This window comes from Denticeps clupeoides, chromosome 13, assembly GCF_900700375.1.
Source record: "Denticeps clupeoides chromosome 13, fDenClu1.1, whole genome shotgun sequence".
In the NCBI taxonomy this organism is placed as follows: domain Eukaryota; kingdom Metazoa; phylum Chordata; class Actinopteri; order Clupeiformes; family Denticipitidae; genus Denticeps; species Denticeps clupeoides.
In genome coordinates this window covers 4,246,209-4,265,061 of record NC_041719.1, presented here as the reverse complement: position 1 = coordinate 4,265,061, position 18,853 = coordinate 4,246,209, and the positions used below count along the sequence as shown (strand labels likewise).

The 18,853-nt window shown below is 47.0% G+C and overlaps 3 protein-coding genes across 4 annotated transcripts; 1 reads left to right on the top strand and 2 right to left on the bottom strand.

The window, feature by feature from the left end:
- Positions 1 to 653: 653 nt before the first annotated feature.
- On the bottom strand, positions 654 to 10,098 carry unc119a1 (unc-119 lipid binding chaperone a1). The gene is made up of 5 exons (XM_029000754.1): positions 9,831 to 10,098; positions 4,321 to 4,434; positions 3,571 to 3,670; positions 2,997 to 3,169; positions 654 to 2,194 (listed from the first exon to the last, which is right to left on the bottom strand). Exons 1-5 carry the CDS (start codon positions 10,081 to 10,083, stop codon positions 2,082 to 2,084), a joined length of 753 nt encoding a protein of 250 aa, XP_028856587.1. The 5' UTR covers positions 10,084 to 10,098; the 3' UTR covers positions 654 to 2,081.
- A 1,970-nt stretch (positions 10,099 to 12,068) lies between these two features.
- On the bottom strand, positions 12,069 to 15,064 carry crybb1l3 (crystallin, beta B1, like 3). The gene is made up of 6 exons (XM_029001161.1): positions 14,984 to 15,064; positions 14,348 to 14,421; positions 14,014 to 14,132; positions 13,791 to 13,923; positions 13,427 to 13,569; positions 12,069 to 13,013 (listed from the first exon to the last, which is right to left on the bottom strand). Exons 2-6 carry the CDS (start codon positions 14,411 to 14,413, stop codon positions 12,845 to 12,847), a joined length of 630 nt encoding a protein of 209 aa, XP_028856994.1. The 5' UTR covers positions 14,414 to 14,421; positions 14,984 to 15,064; the 3' UTR covers positions 12,069 to 12,844.
- A 1,413-nt stretch (positions 15,065 to 16,477) lies between these two features.
- cryba1a (crystallin, beta A1a) lies at positions 16,478 to 18,445 on the top strand. Of its 2 annotated transcripts, none has more exons than XM_029001163.1 (6): positions 16,478 to 16,563; positions 16,970 to 17,037; positions 17,144 to 17,262; positions 17,488 to 17,629; positions 17,757 to 17,899; positions 18,016 to 18,445. In XM_029001163.1, exons 2-6 carry the CDS (start codon positions 16,999 to 17,001, stop codon positions 18,161 to 18,163), a joined length of 591 nt encoding a protein of 196 aa, XP_028856996.1. In that variant the 5' UTR covers positions 16,478 to 16,563; positions 16,970 to 16,998; the 3' UTR covers positions 18,164 to 18,445. The 2 variants fall into 2 exon arrangements, with proteins under 2 accessions (XP_028856996.1, XP_028856995.1); XM_029001162.1 differs by having other exon boundaries at positions 16,489 to 16,572.
- The last annotated feature ends 408 nt before the right edge of the window (positions 18,446 to 18,853 follow it).

Sequence of the window (18,853 nt, the reverse complement as noted above, 5' to 3'; positions counted from 1 at the left end):
AGAGGACAGAGGTGCAGCGCGTCTAAAACATGTTCCTGGGCTGAACTACGACTAGTCAAGATTTATTTCTCTAAATATACACATCCGGTCCAAATATAGCCATTTCAGCGTTCACCTGCTGGGAATGTCTTAAGGTGTCTTATGAGTCCAAACCTGATCCTCCAGCTGAGAGGTGCAGGAGGAGCCTAACTTACATGATGCCACTTCATCTGAGTTCAGCATGGGTGTTGGGATTGAAGCCTCCATTGTTTCATTAGCGTGCGACAAATCCCACCAGGATTAAACATGGATTCACAATTTTGGCTGAGGTTTCAATGCTTACAAATTACAAATGTTATCACCACGTTCAAATTTTCTCAGATGAACTAGCAACGTGATTTGGCTCTTCACTGGCCTGCACATGTGCATGTGCTGGCAGCTCTGGAAGAGGGAAATGCCACATCGTTCTCTACCACGGGGTGGTGGTATATCATCGCCTAGTAGAAGAAGGCGAACAATGACCTTTAACCCTTACACTTACTCAGACACGCTCACTTTGGCTAATGACATTGTCCTGGTTTTCGTTTCATCTCGATTCTGTTCTATTTAATTACGGTGCACATTAGACCATGTTTAAGACAAAGAAAAAATGAACTTATGCAGGGACAAACGGAGAAAATCAAACACGATATATTTATTTCCAAAATTTCCCCCAGCTTTACAACATCTTTCTCACATGAAATTGCCTCCACATGTTCTTGAAATGAGACTCTACATCTGAGACTCTAAAAATAAAACGATCTATGAGCAATTTGGTACTTTTCCCCAAATTGGCTATTTAGAAAATAAAAAAAACCTGATAAAGTACACGTACGGTATATAAATACAACACGGTCACATTATAAAGATTGTCTGCCTGATTCTATGCATATATCTACTATACACAGTGTGTGATATCCATGGAATAACTTGTTTTATAAGTCTACTTGCCCTTAGAAAACCACTGAGAGACAAAAGTTTTTAATGATCAAGTAAACAGAGAAAACCGAGGGCCAAGAACCATGTTGATTTTTACCAAAAAATAAAGACAAATGTAAATTCTCCTGCTTCTTTCCGGTTTGACTATGCGCTTGTAACCCACAGGTGACACTCGTGACATTGTGGTGTCGAACCACAGAGCTCCTTCTGTATTTTTACCCACACATTACAGAGATCTTCTTATAAACGGCAGCAGGTTCCTTGCCTCCTCCTGAGTGTTTGTGTGTGCTTGTCTGTGGTTATGTAAAGCCTGGTCTCAGAACTGTGAGTTTTACTCAGCACTCGGCCCAGTACTGGCTGTTTTCTGGTGCTCCTCTTACAAAAGTCCCTGCTTAACACCAAAAACGACTCTAAAACTTAGAACAAAGGTGTAAAACGCATATACATTTGTGCCGGGATTACATTTAAAGTTAATTCTCTGGCTTCTGGGCGTCTTGGAGCCAGGAGATCAGGCCAGGTGAGACAGGACAGGAAATAGCAGGCGGTGCCGTGGATTAAAAAGACTATTTTAAAACAAACCCTCTGCTCACACAGGACGGACAGAAAAAAACACATCATCACTCCAGTCAAATTTGATTAAAAAAAATTATAAATAAAATAATATAATAAATCTTTAAAAGTATCTTATTTGCTGGTTTGTGGTTGGTCTACAAATGTGAATGTAAATTTGAATGTCTGCTCATATATTGGTTGTGTTCACCAAGTTATGAATTGAAATATGTTAATATTTTCACTATGCCCTAGAAGTAATATTATCGCGTGGCATCTGTTTCATTACATTAAGTCAATCCAGGACTCACTGTAACCTGACAGGTCTGGTACTAGACCACACTGAGCACCACACAGCAGCTGTTGATGGCCAGAACCTGCAGGATGCCCATTATATGTGTTAAGGGTGTGATTCCTCAGAGGAAAAATCCCACTCCTGTGTGTGTGATGGGAAGTAAAATGGTGGCGGGGGAAGGATGCTGATCTCCACGCTGTTCGTCCTTGGGTCCTTCTGCCAGTGGTGTCTTTCTCGTTCCATACGTCTCTGTGTCCTCTGTGTGTCTACAGGAAGAGGTCTAGGGTCCCCCGCTGTAGGAGTAGTCTGCTTTGTTGTGCATCACCAGCTTGTTGTCGACGAAGTAGAAGCTGTCGGACTGTGTCTCGTAGGGGTGCAGGATCATCTCGTGCACTGAGGGCAGGGAGAGAAGATGGGAAATCATCAACTGCATTTATCACATTGTGCTAAACAAAGGCCTGTCAAACAGGGAAAAAAAATTAGAAATCATTTTCCTGTGGTATGAATTCCACCAATATGCAATGAAAATGAAAGATGTGGACAAATTCTATTTAAAACAAGTGAGTGGATTGTGTTTTGTGGGAGGAACTGGCTGGTTTTGTGCGAAGAAGCATTTGTAGGTTGCCAGGTCTGAACAGCCGGGTCACTAAAGTATTTCAAATGCAAACTAAAAAACATCCCTGTTATATATATATATAAATAAACGGCTGGGTTCTCAGTTGGTAACGGTGTATACAGATTGGGTCCAAGTCAACCAAATGAGGGATTTCAGTGATGGATATTTAAAGCGCTGATGTAAGTCACTCTGGATAAGAGTGTCTGCCAATTGCTGTAAATATAAATGTAAATGTAAGCACTTTTTCTCCGTAGCTTAGCAGCTTGATCTGGATGTGAACCCAGTTGACCTCCACAACCACAAGAAACCGACACGTAAACACAGCTCACACAGCACACCTACAGAAGAAAATGATGTCTTATAAAATACCACCTTTGGAGGCTTTTACGACTCGAGTAATTAGGAAACGTTTTTGCATTGTGATTACATCCCCAAATTCAACATGTGATCACCAGAATCTGCTGAATTCTTAGGCCTTCAAACCTGTTATACCGTTTGTTCCATCTTGAATGTGAGGACCGGAAATGGCGGTTGCCGTTTCGGGGAGACCCGAGCAGGACTACTCCTGGGAATACTCACTGAGCTCCTCCGACAGGGCTGGGAACTCGTAGATGTGCTCACAGGTGTTCTTGCTGCTGGGGATGCAGAAGCCGAACTCGAAGTCGAAGCTCTTGAGGAGCTGCCCGCGGAAGTAGTGCCTCTCGATCATGCGGAAGTTGTTGATGGGAATTTCTCCCACCGTGAACTCCACTCTGCGGAGGCAAGAGACAGAACGTTCCAGACTGGCCACTCTTCCGCAGTCACCCCGCTCTCACAGCTCTCAGCCTTATCCTCCATTCCGGTGAACCCAGGGCCGCTAAGACGTTCTCTCTCTCTCCAAGAATAGCCTGCACACCCCCTCCCCATCTGTTCATTATGGGACCAGCAGGCAATCATGCTTTTGTATCAGGACGATCAGTGCATCCTCACCATCAGCAGCATGTGTGTGTGTGTGTGTGTGTTTGTCACTGAGATAATAACATTCCTTGAAATCTCCTCATTATTCAGCCTGAACGCGGTCATAAATGCACAAAAAAGGGGAAGCAACCGACCGACGAAGCACGCAGAGTTCCACAAGCGGGTTCCTGCCCGCTCTCCCGCAGCCCAAACTTACGTGGCTCCGACCTGGCGTAGCCTCAGGAAGGCTGGGGTGAACTGGTAGCGGACGAAGCGCCCGGCGTTCGGGTCCAGGTCCTTCTTCTCCACACCGCTGTCTGTGCGAGGCAGCAGAAGTACATAAAACGTAACACTTCACTTCCACATCTGAAATCTAGCTGGCTGGGGCGAGTGTAACACGCTCACTAAACCCACAACTGCACCCGCATATAACCTGAACTCTATATTATCTTGCTATTATCCTTTTTTATCTTTCGCCTTTTTGCTGATATGTTGCTAAGCAACAGCAATCTATTGAAATACATGAATAATCATATCATATCCATTTTTGGACACATGTATTGTATTTGACCATGCTGTCGATTTTTTTAAAACAAGAAAACCACAGACTCTCTTAGCTCATTGCTTAATTCTGTCTGTACAGAATTATTGTTGTATGGCATAACAACAGCGGCTAAGGAAACGGACCCGTTATTGGAAGGTTGCCGGATCCCGAACCGGCAAGGGACCACTGAGGTGCCACATAGCAAAGCAACATCCCCACATGCTGCTCCCCGGGCACCTGTCATGGCTGCCCACTGCTCACAAAGGATGGTGGTTTAATCCAGAAAATTAATTTCGTTGTGTTGGGATGTTGGGCTCCCCGACCCTTGACCCCTTGGCTGGATTTCCATGTATTCGTACAGGGTTACGAATGTTATGAATGTTGGTTATGAAAGTGTCTTTTAAAACCAGAGCAACAGCTCACCTGTGACGGGCGGTTTTGTGATCTCAAACAAAACTGTCCCCGTTTCCATGTCTCTGATTTTGAACCGTGTGAAGTCAATGCTGTGTACATTCTCCTCCGGCCCACACAGATAATCTGTAGATAAAAAGGAACAAATACACGATCCGAAACAGATTCATGCAGAACGTAAAAAAAAAAAAAAGTGTAATATGTGTTATAAAAACTGTCGCATCTGTTAATCTGCCCACTGTGGCAGGGATGGGATGCCGAGAGTGACCACATGGCCATGTGATTCCAAGACATGAAACAGGACTGCAGATGATCTGTGTAGTAACACTGCTGTGAAACGGTGCAAGTTCTAGAATGTTCCCTATAGACGGGGTAAACCATTTATTCATTAATTTCAGGAGGTCCTACCATTAACAGGAGGTCCATATCAGAACCACTTTTATTCTGTTTTAACTTTTCCTGTTCTGTATTCAGGAGGTCTTCTCGGCGTGTTGGCCAGCTCAGTGTCCTAAACCTAACCCCCTGGGGCAGGGTGTGAAGCGCTGGCTCCCAGGGACGCTCTCTTCCTCCGGGCTGGATTACATCTAAGAGGCTTACGCTGCTTCACAGTCACATGGTCCAGATTGGAAGAGGCTAAGGGGATTTGAGGAAACCCTTGGGTTTGACCCCACCCCCCAACCATGGCAATATAATTTCAGCATGAGTGCAATCCGTGGAAATGACGAAATGTTCTAAAATGGACAGGAGCGTCCGTCCTCCCGGCTTGGCAGCGGGGCGGTCAGGTGTCATGCAGTTCCGGAGAACAAACACATGCTGCCGGCCCCACACCTTCCTCCACGTTAACAAACAGATGGGCCAGATTGGCTCTAGCCAATCACTGCAGGTATTTTTAGCCCATCCTGCTGGCTGTTTCTGCTTTGTGGAGAAGGGAAGTCACAGGACACACATCTGCTTGAGTCTCAGGGTGCTCAGAGGTCATTTCTCTGGCTTAATTAAAAAAGACCTTCTGGGTGTGGAGTTTCACTATCATAATTTAGGCAAAAAATGCCAATTCTATTTTTATATAGTTACCAGAACTGTCACGATTATTATGCCTGATATGGCTTGTTATTGAGACATGTCGGTCAATATTGGTCGTAGTAAGAAGAAGACGCTGAACCCTGAGAGATGTATGCCACATTTCTGTATGTTTGCCTTACTGTGTGGTGGTCACACGAGGTCACATAGACTACGTCCCGTCATCACATGCTACTCGGAATGCCAGTGAACAGATTTGCATGTAAGAAGCTCTGCTGCTCAAAACCCCATAAAGTCTACTGCAGCCACTCTCATAGAACATCCACATAATATAGTATTACAACGCATATGACCATATTTTGCCTTGTGTACTCGCTGCAATAGTAGTAGAGATATCATGAATGCTGCTTAATAAATGAATGTTAACAATGTACAAATGTGTTGGATGGGTCCTTTTTCTGCCTTTAGCAGCAGTTGTTGCCGGCACTACCAGGGATCATTTCTCTGAATGAGTTATGTAACCAGATATCGTACCACTTGCAGTCACGCAGACATCTGTACAGATTATTTACCCCGGTGCTTAAATACTGCGGTGCAGGCTGTCTCTTTACGGCTTTATTGACCTTTAAAAGAAACATCAGTGCTGTTATTACATAAATCTGTAAAATTAAAAACAAAATGATTGTTAACTCTCTTTACGAGACGTCACAAGTCCACGTGTCTAAAGGTTAAGTGACTAGTTATTATAAATAGCAGCCATGCAGTTATTCATGTAAAAAAAAATGTTTAAATTTTTTTTAAATAACATTTTTTTTAATAATTATATTAAATTAAATGAATTTTTTAAATGAATCACAAGCATAAGCATCTTAGACTTGCAAATACTGTAAATACAAGCCGTCAACAAAGGCCAAGCGGTCATTCTGAAAGATCGGTGTTGATGACGTATCAGACTTCCGGATGCAAATTATCTCGTCGTTTTCGCCCAAGGAACCGGAACATCTTTGTCATCTTTGTTGTTGCGCACTCTTCCCCGAGCGGGTCTGAATTTTCGGCACGCAGCAGTCGAGCGTAATTGCGCCCCAACCACACTCCATTTCCTCCAACGCTGTCACCTAGCAACGCGCCTCCTGACACCGGCCCGGCGCATCCGCCTGCCTCCCTGCGCCACCAGCCGTCCTTTTTTCACGTAAACAGAAGGCGACTATTGGGCAAAACGAGACCCGGGCCGCGGCCCTAAAGAGGCGCCGACGAGGCCCCAAGGTCCGCTGGGTGCTTTCGACAGGAAGACTCAGCGCCAGAGCTGTCGGGTGACGTGGGATGGTGATGACACGGCTTGAAGTGCTCTTCCTCATATCTGACAGAAAAGCACCCAGCACGGCCCCGCTGAAGAGCAGAATCCATTTATGCGCTGTAATCCCGGCGATTAGTCGGGGGTTAGAGGTTCACGCCGCGGCCTCCTTTGGGCGCGGGCCTGAATTCAATCTGCCACTTTGCTCTTACGCGGCTGGTGGCGCCGTGCTCGCGGACGTAATGCAGAAGTCTGCAACAACAAAAGCGCATTTTTTTCATTGCACAAACCGAGCCGCTTCCTGTGGAACGCTGTGTAACATTTCGCGGCTGACGTGGGAGTCTTGTTCGCTCGCGCCGCGTCCGATTAGAAGGGACACCGAGCCACCGCTGTGGAGAATTGCCGTCAACTGCGGCTCGTTCCTATTCTGCGAACCCCCCGAAACAGCCGCAGAAACGGCTGAGTCACGCGGCTGCACGCCGCTGACACCGTGCAAGGACACGAGCGCGAGGTGCATGTGCACGGTCGCACGGGGCTTTCGTCTCGCCCAACGCTGGAGGCGAGCGGGCGTGCGGCCTGCGATCTAGCATCACGCCCGTGATGCGGTTTCACAGTTGCGGGAACTGAGGCGAGTTTAACTGAAATGGTGCACGCTCAGACGTACTCAGAAATGGCGCCTAGGCCGCTCATGATTGTCATGATATAATAATCGGGTATATATGGGTATGTAGGGTATATATACCCTATGTATAATAGGGTGGTAGTGGCCTAGTGGGTAACACACTCGCCTATGAACCAGAAGACCCAGGTTCAAATCCCACTTACTACCATTGTGTCCCTGAGCAAGACACTTAACCCTGAGTGTCTCCAGGGGGGGACTGTCCCTGTAACTGCTGACTGCAAGTCGCTCTGGATAAGGGCCGTCTGATAAATGCTGTAAATGTAAATGTAGTGCATGCAGCTTTAAGATTAGGCAACAGACGTCATGGAATAAAAAGGGTGATAGTAGCCTAGTGGGTAGCACACTCGCCTATGAACCAGAAGACCCAGGTTCAAATCCCACTTACTACCATCGTGTCCCTGAGCAAGACACTTAACCCTGAGTCCCTGTAACTACTGATTGTAAGTCGCTCTGGATAAGGGCGTCTGATAAATGTAAATAAAATCCATTGATATGAAGTGTTCCTGGATGTCACTGGCCGCTTGGTTGGAGACGCACTGCGTGCGATTTAGCGCACAGTCACTCGGCCCGGGGAGCCGTCAGAAGGCAGCGGCGCAGTGAATAAGCAGCACGTCAGCGGGCTGCAGAGGCGTTGCGACTGACAACCTCCCTCCAGCCGAGCAGGTCAAATGCCCCCCCTTCGCATCTCGTACAGGGACACGTGGTGGACTTCAGCCGTCCTATTACGAAAAAGAGAGCGTGAGCCTTCGTCTCTTTTTCCACTGCGTGGTTTCGTATTTTTTTTGGCTGCATTTATGTCAGTAGCGTGGCGTAATGAGAAACCATGTCGGTTTAATGAAAGAGGCGCTTCTCGCCCTCGGGACACTCGCAGAATCAGGTCAGTGAACCATCGAGCCCGCTCCCCGTCACATTAGCGGCCCGACGGAGGGAAACGCGTCGTATTTTACCTCCGCATTAGCCATGAATGCCCCTCCGCCGTGGCCCGGGAACGGATGCTGGCGTGAGTCAGGCGTTACGGGCCTCGCTCGAATTCCCTTCAAAGGATTATCAGTTGTCTGCGAGATTAAACGCTTTACGCGGAACAGATATCGGGGGGGGTGGGGGGTCATTAATATTTCATGTTTAAATCTGAAGTGCCGCTGAGTCAAAGGACGGTCCGGGCTCACTGGACTTCCTGGACAACCGGCGGCGAATTTGCATGGGCGCCACAGGTTGCCGTGCAGGCGACGCCAGGAAATATTTCGGGGCCCTCCAAGGTCGCGCGGGGAGGCCGAAGGTCCCATTTCCGCTGCTGTCCAAGCGTGCAGCAGTTCGCAGCTCCACCCCCCCCCCTCTCGTCACAGGAAGCGATACAGGCGCAGCGGTGACCCGGTGTCACAAATGGGGACATTAGTCAAGGCGATGGTGTAAATATCTTCACTCTGCAGGAAATGGCCGCAGGTGTGGCTCCTGTACATCGTCCTGGACCTGGACGCTCAGCTCTAATGAGAAGATCAGACAAAGCCTCTTAAAATAAATGACTTTTTTTTTTTTTTTTGCGCCTACAGGCCGCGATATGACTCTGCAAGGCTGTGAATGCACATCGGATGTTGAGATAAGAGATATATTCCTGTTTCCTAATCCCAGCAGTCCGTGTTCGGCGGCGTCCTACTGCTGACTGATGTCAATTATACCAATAACGGATCTTCCTGGATTTATATGGTATAGTAGTCTATTTGGAGAGACCAGTCTGTCTGTCTGTCCCTGCATGTGACCTTTTTTATTTCCATCACTATGGAAAAATATCTGATCGTTCCATGAGACCAGCCTGAGTTTATTAAAGTGATATAACACACAGGGTAACACACTCGCCTGTGAACCAGAAGTCCCAGGTTCAAATCCCGCTTACTCTCATCGTGTCCCTGAGCAGGACACTTAGCCCTGAGTGACTCCAGGGGGGGACTGTCCATGTCAGAGAGTCCGACAAATGCCGTAAACGTAAAAGCAAAAGCCTCTCGCTGAGACCGGTAGCTGTCTCACTGACTAGGCGAACAGAGGAAATGCAAATGTCCTCTAACGGCAGTGTTATTTCCCATCGTCACTGTCCAGATGAACCTGGTTGTGGTAAGAGTGTCGACAGTGTGTGGGGGCAGATGCTTTTTTACACACACACACACACACACACACACACACACACACACACACACAGGGTATTTAAAGCAACTTTGGATTAAGCCACGTTACGCTCATGGAACCCACACAGGCCTCGGACCTGTCTCGATTATCAGCGGCTTCGTCGTTTTTCTGCTCTCGAAAAAAATAAAATAAAAATGTTTCAAGTGCAAGACTGTAGCGTTGAACAATAAGCGCACAGGCCCCGGATTTAAAAACAGGGTTAAGCCATTTACTGTCGCACAGTTATGAAAGTCCTCGTGAAAGTGCGGATTCTCTATTGTTTTTTTTTTTTGTTTTTTTTGCTAGTGAATGTATTTGATTTTAATTCAAATTCACCCCTTGTTTTCGCGTTTCAAAACGCCGCGCAACAGATCTTACTCTCGGTGATCTTCTGCAGCCCCAGCACGTCCTCCGGCGAGATGACGGGCTTCTTCAGCAGCTCCTCCTCCGTGCAAACCCACTCGCCCGCGTCCGTGGAGTTGCATCCCTTCTTCACCCTCATCGCCCCTCTCTCTCTCCGCGGCGCGTCGGTGCCGAGGCTGTCGCGGTCGCTGTCGCTGTCGCGGTCGCTGCAGGTGCCACAGCCGCGGCTCTCGCGAACGGGCTCTGCGCCGCGACAAGAATAGCTCATTCTCCCTCCCGACCTCCTCCTCCAGCCCGCCCTCCCTCCTTCTCTCCGTCCGGCCCTTCCTCCCTTCCTCCCTTCCTCAGCGGCTCAGCGCCTCACTCGCTCCGGGCTCCGGGTAAATCCCGTAAAGCCGCCGCCGCTGCTGATGGTGGCGGTGATGATGATGATGATGGTGCTGCTGCACCCTTCACCGTGGAAGGTGGGACACATACCGTACAGGCCAAACGTTTGGACACACCTTCTCATTCAACGTGTTTTCTTTATTTTCATAACCATTTACGTTGGTAGATTCTCACTGAAGGCATCAAAACTATGAATGAACACATGTGGACTTATGTACTTAACAAAAAAAGGTGAAATAACTGAAAACATGTTTTATATTCTAGTTTCTTTGCTCTGATTACTGCTTTGCACACTCTTGGCATTCTCTCGATGAGCTTCAAGAGGTCGTCACCTGAAATGCTTTTCCAACAGTCTTGAAGGAGTTCCCAGAGGTGTTTAGCACTTGTTGGCCCCTTTGTTAAGTACATAATTCCACATGTGTTAATTCAGAGTTTTGATGCCTTCAGTGAGAACCTACCAACGTAAAGGGTCATGAAAATAAAGAAAACACATTGAATGTCCAAACTTTTGGCCTGAATGGTATACAGTGCTACAAAAACGTCCGAGCAATTTCTAACAAGGGTAGTAATTTCTAAGGGTGGTAGTAGCCTAGTGGGTAACACACTCGCCTGTGAAGACACTTAACCCTGAGTGTCTCCAGGGGGGACTGTCCCTGTAACTACTGATTATAAGACGTTCCAGATAAGGGCATCTGATAAATGCTGTAAACTTCACCAAATTTATATTTCATTAATTATAAGTGGTTCATTAATTATAGGGTGGTAGCCTAGTGGGTAGAAGACCCGGGTTAAAATCCCACTTACTACCATTGTGTCCCTGAGCAAGACACTTAACCCTAAGCTGCTCCAGGGGGGGACTGTCCCCTGTAACTACTGATTGTAAGGCGCTCTGGATAAGGCCGTCTGATAAATGCTGTAAATGTAAATTTAACAAGGATAAAACGCAACCTCCTTGTTTCTGCGAAACAAAGTGACTCTCTCTCTTCTCCCGCTGCAGCGACACAATCTCGATCTCCATTGGAGGACTTTTGCTGACAGGAGATCATTCATTAGTCTACAGAGAGAGCGAGAGAAAGACCGGCAACAAAATATCAACGGGGACATTATTTCCACTTTCACTGTTTATTAATCGTTATTTTTTGCACGTTCGGGTGACATTTTAAATCAGTGTCACAGCGGCCCAAAACGCGAATGTCACTGTGCGCTATATAAATATGTGCGTGTATAATTCCATGGTGCATATGCACAGTGCAGATTGAAATGTTTCTACGTTGTTTCATGTCTAATTTACCTTCTGAGAAGTGTACATTTTGGAAAGAATACATGGAAAGTTTCATCTTATTTTGTCGACCCATTTGATTGCATGACAGGTTCACTCAAGCTCAAGGTAGTCCTCCAAATTCCGGCACGGTATAAAAGGAGTGCCGCTGAGTAATCGACAAGGTTGCCTGAAGCGGGGTTGTGCAAGATCTTGTAGTTTGGCTCATGGGCCCTCCCTACAGGTGCTGAGTGTGATTCACAAATACAAAGTACGCCGTGAGCGCCTATCACGAAAAGCGCCTCAGTTCGTATTCGAACCTCCTGGCATTCATATTGAAGGTACCACCACCCAGTTATGAGCGCGTTTCACAGTAAGAGGTCATTGAATGAGGTGAGGTGGGATCATCCTTCAATTTATTAAAAGTGTGAAATACTGCCCCCTATGTGATAGAGTTGAAATTCACCAGGTGGTAAAATCTTTAACTTTGCACCTTTAAAAATGATTTCCAGTGCCGAGTTTGTGCTTCTATGCCCTCCATTTCTATATTTAAGATTACGATTAATCATGGAATGCGTCCTAAAAAGCTGCATGGACACTCAGTTGAATTTTGCAGGTCTGAAGTTTGCAGTTTATTGTTGGTTTTTTTTTTGGGGGGGGGAAGTGTCGTTTCTTTCCAGATGCCAGCATCCCTGAGAAAATTACAGTGTAACATGACTGCAGGATCCACCGGTTAGGTGATCTCAAGTCTGTCCACAAAAAAGAAACACATGCACACACACACCACTGCCCAGTACCCCTGCCTCCAGTCATCCCCGCTCAGATCTACCATCTCATCGTTCAAAGCCAGAAAAGAGAAAGGTCGCCCTTGGTGTTGAAAAAAAAAAAACTCAAGTATTTATGAGGGTCAGTCACAAAGGGAGGCAGACCAGGGCAAGTAAAGAGTTAGCAAACAGCGCCCTCATTAGGTCAGTGTTGCCACTACAGGTTTGTGACAGGGCAGTAATGTTCTCCTCAGACGGAAGCTGTAGGTGGCGCTCTGATATATCCCTAAATTCATTGGCATGTCACAGAATGAAGCTTGTTGAAAAAATTGAATCAAATTAAATTTAAATAAAATGGACTGCAGAAGGTAGAACATTGTGGCCAATCATAAAACCAAATCAGTAAATCCCACAGTCTTCTAGTTGTAGTACAGTCAAGCTATTAGAACTTGCTGTTGCCAGTGATGTTTATATGGAAATAAGAGCAGAAGGGCAGAATTATTAAGGCTAAAATGACTGTTGGGAACCATCACTAGATCTTTTGGGGTGGCTGGAGGTCTTCGTGGGGTCGTTGTCACAGGCCTTGTCACTCTGTCCAGTGGCCTCGGCCAGCCTCCCTCCTATGCGCTCATCTCAAAGCAGCCACGGCGGTGTGACTGCATGTCCCTCACTCTGCGTATGGACTGAATCTGGGGGCTGTGGGCTCCCCACTCGTTCCAGTGCTTGAAGGGGCCACACTCAAACACGTACTGGAAACCACGGTAACCGGGGTACTGGTATCCTACCCATCTACAGAAAGAAACAAAGGGAAGATTGACACATGCACATGCGTGGCATAAACAGCGTAGGCAAGTGCTAAGGAGGAAGAGGTTTCTTAAAACTACTTGCTATTAATGTGTCTTAATATAAAAACCCACATGAATTAAAGTGCTTGGCAAAGCCTATTAAGTTGTAGCAGTAATTATGATAGAGATACGTAACCCCTCCACTATGGCATGCCGACATGGCCAATTATGTTCGGTTTTTAAAGGTGACGCCAAAAAAAAAAAATGCTGCTCAACCCGCTTGGTGGTAGAACGGTGTTAAAAAGTGATGTTCTGGCTGCGTTCTGAGGCCACCACCTAAAATCTTGCCTAGGGCACCAGCTTTGTTACGGCCTGGCCTGCACAAACATTTCACCGGTTGCCGTTAACCAGACTTACGTTCCACCAGTGACTTGGATGCTTCCTACTCTGTCCTGGAAGCCATAGGACCACAGACTGGGGATGTCCTCATCGCACACCTCCATTTTACGTCCCTCGAAGTTGTTGCACTCAAACAGGCAAATCTTGTGATCCTGTGAATCCTGTTTTGAAGCAGAAAAATGAATCATCATCTGAGAAGATTCAGACCTTTGCATGTGCACATTCATCCCGCACAGCTATGGACAAAGCAACTAATGCTAATGTAAGATCTAACATCATGCTGGACATCCACAGACAATATGATAAAAAACTCAAAACATTCCAACATAGTTTGTCACACTAAGATCCATTGGGTTGAGACATGGAAGCGGTCTGCACCTACCATACGAACGGGCCGGACGGACATCAGGCAGTCACACCTGTAGCTGTTGGACCAGGTGTCCCAACGAGGATACTCTCCCTTCTCCAGCATGAACATCTCACCACACATGTTCTGCTGCTCGTACCCCATCCAGCTGAAGGGGGGGTGGGGGGGTGACATGTTTCTCTTTCGTGTGCGAATCTGCATCGTTGCAATCATTCAAAATGTCTGCCTTGAAACTTACGGTCCACACTCCACCCTGATGGATCTGACTCTGTCAAAGCCTTTGTCACACAGGTTTTGGCACTCCCCGAACAGCTCCATCATGCGTCCTTGGAAGTTCTCAAACTCGTAGACGTACATCTGATTGAACAAAAAAAACGCTCAGATCAGATTTGTCTTCAGTTGCCATGTCCCCATATAACGCACTGAAAGTTTGTCTTTTCAGAAAATGAACTTTGATGTTTTGTTGTTCTATACGTTGCGCCAAAATGTTTGTTATTGCAAATGCGGCTCTTTGAGGCACGCTAGGTTGCATGCATAATAATGCAGAAGATTCTTCTAGAAAGTTGACCTACTACATGGTTGCGGAGCCCCACGGCGGGGTGGCTTCCGATGCTGCCTTGAACTCCAGAGTGAGACATGGCTGAGGCTGCGGTTGGACACACAACACAAAGAAAAAAATTATAAAGTAGAAAATTGTCTATAGTCATCACGTTATTCTGTATTATCATAACATGGTTAAGTGCTTCAGTAAAATATTTTCTCTCTATTATCGCTGCATCGTCTATTATTTCGCTGTCCATCAGACATCGATGCCCTGCCCACATTCATTCATCCAGCTCCACCCAACCAGTCCCATTTTTTTTAAGGGAGATGATCAATCAGACTGAGATCAGAGCCGACTGTGAACAGCCCTTCTTCTGTATGGATTAACATGAATAAAACACACTATAGCTACCTGTGTGAAAACCATATCTGTGACCATAACTTCATTCTGAAACACCCCATATGCCATTAACTACCACGGTCTGTGAAATCGTATGGGCTCTTGATGTCACAGCCGTGATAAAGTGTCCCTCAGCATCCTGTTAGGCATTATCCAGAGGGAATATCCAAATTAAGGGAGTCCATTCAAGGTACCTGCCAAGGTACCTTCCCATGTCTGATCCCCTGCCCTCCCATGTTTGACCGAAACAGAAAAAAAATCTCACCAAAATGCTGCTGTCAAGTGGAGCTGGAATGTTGGGCCCCCAAGAGAAGTGATCAATGCAGCCGGCCGCAGGGTTATATATACATATATATATATACAGGCCTCGCGAGCAGGTCTGGATCCCTGCCATGCTATTGGATGGGAGTGGTGCCCGTTCGGAGCGGAGGCGGGGGTGTAGAGAGGGCACTCGTGTGTCGGGCCCTGCTGACACCGCGCGTTGCTTTGTTAGCGGCCCGCGATGGGCGCGCGACCCCTTTCAGCAGAAAGCGGCCAGTCCTCTCTCCCCTCTGTCCCCCTCACTCGCCCGCACTCCGTCCTGCCCGGTTCGTGGCCAAGCGAGCGATTTGCTGACCTCAGGGCATTAGCCGCCACCCCCGTCCTTTGTGAAGTGTCACTGTCATTGTATTGGGTGGCATTGTGCTCGCACCGGCACCAGCGCATCGATGGGTTTAGCGCTACCATGTTGGCTGTTAATCAGAGCTGGTCTGAAGCGGGGAAAGTGGGGCCAGCAGCCAGCACAGCAGAGCATTCAATGAATTCCACTGCGCGGCCATGACACGCACATAACGACGGGTGGTAGTAGCCTAGTGGGTAACACACTCGCCTGTGAACCAGAAGACCCAGGTTCAAATCCCACTTACTACCATTGTGTCCCTGAGCAAGACACTTAACCCTAAGTGTCTCCAGGTGGGGACTGTCCCTGTAACTACTGATTGTAAGTCGCCCTGGTTAAGGGCGTCTGGTAAATGCCGTAAAAATAAAATAAATAACTGATGAACTGAACAGATTATTCTGCGGTTGTCCCTGTGTTAGAGGGGATGGCACATTGATCCTTTCAATAACAACGATATGTTGCTTCAGTGAATGAGCCACGTCCAGTTCACATAACCTGACTCACAATGGGCCCTTTTCCATACCATGAATAGGAGGACGTTTTGCATAGAATGAAAGGAGTGGGCCGTGCATGCATGCTAAAGGGGTGTGTGTGTATGGGTGTATGTGTGTGTGCATGCATGTCGCCCATGAGAGCGAAAGAGCGGGACGTCAGTGTAGGTCCAGTAGGTGTGGGTGGCTGTGGAGAATTTTAAAGATTTCTGAGCACCCTAGCATTGGGAACATGGTTTGAAATTGTATTTGTGGTGGACAGGTGGGTTTGATGGAGACCATCATTTTGCAGGAGAGGATTTACATATATTTTGGAATTCAATCTGTATTTTACTAGGTATGATTTGTGTTAAGAAAAAAATCTGAATAAAATCAAATTGTTCTTCAAGCTGGGTGCTTTTCTTCTTTGTCTCCGACTTTGGCTCCTCCCGAGCACGTATGACCGTGGTTGTCATGGGAGCCAGACTTTTGCGACTCGGCACTGGGCATGGTGCCCTGCTCGCCCAGCCACATGGAGCAGGCAGCTAAAGCCGACGGCTCAGTCGGGAACAATGCGGCCCGCTGCATTCTGCTGACTGCTGCCCGGCCAGTAGTCCTCGGCGCCATTCAGACAGGCCATGTATAAATAGGCCTGTTTATCGGGGGGTCAGGACACCGTTGTGTGGAGCCCCCTGAACGCACGCAGCTATTTTTTGGGTAGGTCAGGTAAGCACAGTCGTTTTTAGCCATTGATGGCATTTTCCATTTTGCATTTTGCTGATCTGCAAAAAGATAGTTGGTACGGTAGTGTGTCAAAAGACCACCTTGAATGCCCCCTAAAAAAACTCCAGACTAGCATGCTTGCAAAGACGTGTTTTTTATCCATATCAAAATGGTGAATTTATGATACGGCTCCTGAAAATAATTTCACATTCAAAACTCACATCAAATTCAAAGATCCGTCTCTGTTTGCCGTAGATGGTATAGAACTGAACTAAAGACACACGCAATACTGCCTGAAACTTTATTCAGTAACATCTGAAATGTGCAGCTGGCAGGTACTTGCATGCACTGTTTTGAGCGAGATATGGCATGGTAATGCAGCAGAGACGTTGATCCACAGGTCAAGTCTGCACTGGGAAATCTGAGAGGATGGCTCTGACTAATCCCATGCCTATGGGACCATGGAAGGTGAGTCAAAACTGACAAATGTATTAATCGAGGGAAGGGACGGGTCCCAGTGGAAGGTGCTACTGTGGGACAGGTTCCCTGACTGCCTCGGTGCCTGTTCGTCCAGATCACGGTGTACGACCAGGAGAACTTCCAAGGCAAGCGCATGGAGTTCACCTCATCGTGCCAGAACATCATGGACTGTGGCTTTGACAACATCCGCTCCCTGAAGGTGGAGTGTGGAGCGTGAGTTCAAAGGTTTCTCTTTACTTTACTTGAGAACCAACATCAGAAGATGCTTAACAGTATTGTTAAAGAAAATCAGTATTGGCCCAATCCACAGGATTAAAGTATGCAATTTTTGAAAAGACTCTTAATTAAACTAAAATAATACAGTCTTCTTTGGAGAATGCGAAATACTGTGCGCTCGGTACGCCGCCTCACCCCATGCCTGTGCCTGTCGTCGTGCAGCTGGGCGGGCTACGAGCATTCCAGCTTCTGCGGGCAGCAGTTTGTGCTGGAGAGGGGTGACTACCCACGCTGGGAGTCCTGGAGTGGCAGCAACGCTTACCACATCGAGAGACTGATGTCCTTCCGCCCAATCTGCTCCGCGGTAAGGACGCGGCTTATTTCACACAATGACTTACAAAGTGTCTTCTTTAAGCCAACGTTGGAGAGGGTTATGGTGGAGCAGAGAGGTCGTGCAAAGACAAATTATTACCTCCATGACCTCTATGCAGAACCATAAGGAGTCCAAGATTGTTGTGTTTGAGCGGGAGAACTTCATTGGTCGCCAGTGGGAAATGAATGATGACTACCCCTCTCTTCAGGCCATGGGCTGGCCTAACAACGAAATTGGATCGATGCAGGTTCAGAGTGGAGCGTGAGTATAAAAATCGAAAAGATAAATGTGAGAAAAATCGAACTGATGTAAGACTCGTGTAACTGGAGCCATGATTTTCCCGTGTCCCTTCCTTTTTTTCCATCCCCTTTTATTAGCTGGGTGTGCTATCAGTACCCCGGTTACCGTGGCTACCAGTACATTTTGGAGTGCGATCGTCATGGAGGCGAGTACAAACATTACAGAGAGTGGGGGTCCCACGCTCAGACTTTCCAGGTCCAGTCCCTCCGCCGCATCCAGCAGTGAGCGGAGCAGCGTCCTTCTTCCTCCCTCCAATCCCTCCTCCTCATCATTCCCCATCATTCCAAGCTTGTTAGACCTCAAAGACCACACTCTGACAATCTGGTGCTAAAAACATTATGTCTACAGCACTTTTTTTCCCACCACGCAAAGAAAAGTGAGAGAAAAATGCCCAATCACATCACATCTGTGGGCATCAGTGATGAGACTCAGGCTTTGCTCCTTATCATTGTCACGTGCATAAATGTGCAAAAGTGATCAATAAAGAGTATGAGCATAAACACCAAATGCGATGTGTTGGTTGTGCACTCGTCCTCTAACACTAACCAGTGCAAGCTCCCAGAAAGTGGGGGTGGAGGGGGACAGGTCTGGGGTTAGGTTTGGACAGAGCATCTACACCACATCTTCTATTGTTATGCGAGCCACCCAGTGGCCAATGCAGAAATTGCAACAAAAGTAAATAAAATATACAGTAAATGACACATACAGTAAATGACACATTTTATGACCCAGTTTTATATACATGCTAATCAAACCCAGTGCTATGCAACAGTGAGCACACTGACCAGCATGTCTTCCGGGGAATACATCCCTAGGAGAATAGTGTATATGTATATTTTTTTTCATCAAATTAACCGCATTTCAGTTTGAAATCCCCCATCACTGTACTTCTTCACATTTCCATTGTGAATCCAG

Excerpts from the sequence above, each read along its gene's own strand:
- cryba1a (XM_029001163.1), top strand. The coding sequence starts at position 16,999 with ATGGCTCTGACTAATCCCATGCCTATGGGACCATGGAAG. Across the intron at positions 17,630-17,756 it reads TCCGCCCAATCTGCTCCGCG|AACCATAAGGAGTCCAAGAT; the intron begins GTAAGGACGCGG and ends ACCTCTATGCAG. Across the intron at positions 17,900-18,015 it reads ATGCAGGTTCAGAGTGGAGC|CTGGGTGTGCTATCAGTACC; the intron begins GTGAGTATAAAA and ends CCCTTTTATTAG.
- unc119a1 (XM_029000754.1), bottom strand. The coding sequence starts at position 10,083 with ATGAGCTATTCTTGTCGCGGCGCAGAGCCCGTTCGCGAGAGCCGCGGC. Across the intron at positions 4,435-9,830 it reads GCTGCAGAAGATCACCGAGA|ATTATCTGTGTGGGCCGGAG; the intron begins GTAAGATCTGTT and ends TTTTATCTACAG. Across the intron at positions 2,195-2,996 it reads AGCCCTGTCGGAGGAGCTCA|TGCACGAGATGATCCTGCAC; the intron begins GTGAGTATTCCC and ends CCCTGCCCTCAG.
- crybb1l3 (XM_029001161.1), bottom strand. The coding sequence starts at position 14,413 with ATGTCTCACTCTGGAGTTCAAGGCAGCATCGGAAGCCACCCCGCCGTG. Across the intron at positions 14,133-14,347 it reads TGGGGCTCCGCAACCATGTA|ATGTACGTCTACGAGTTTGA; the intron begins GTAGGTCAACTT and ends TTGTTCAATCAG. Across the intron at positions 13,570-13,790 it reads CCGTCCGGCCCGTTCGTATG|GATTCACAGGATCACAAGAT; the intron begins GTAGGTGCAGAC and ends GCTTCAAAACAG.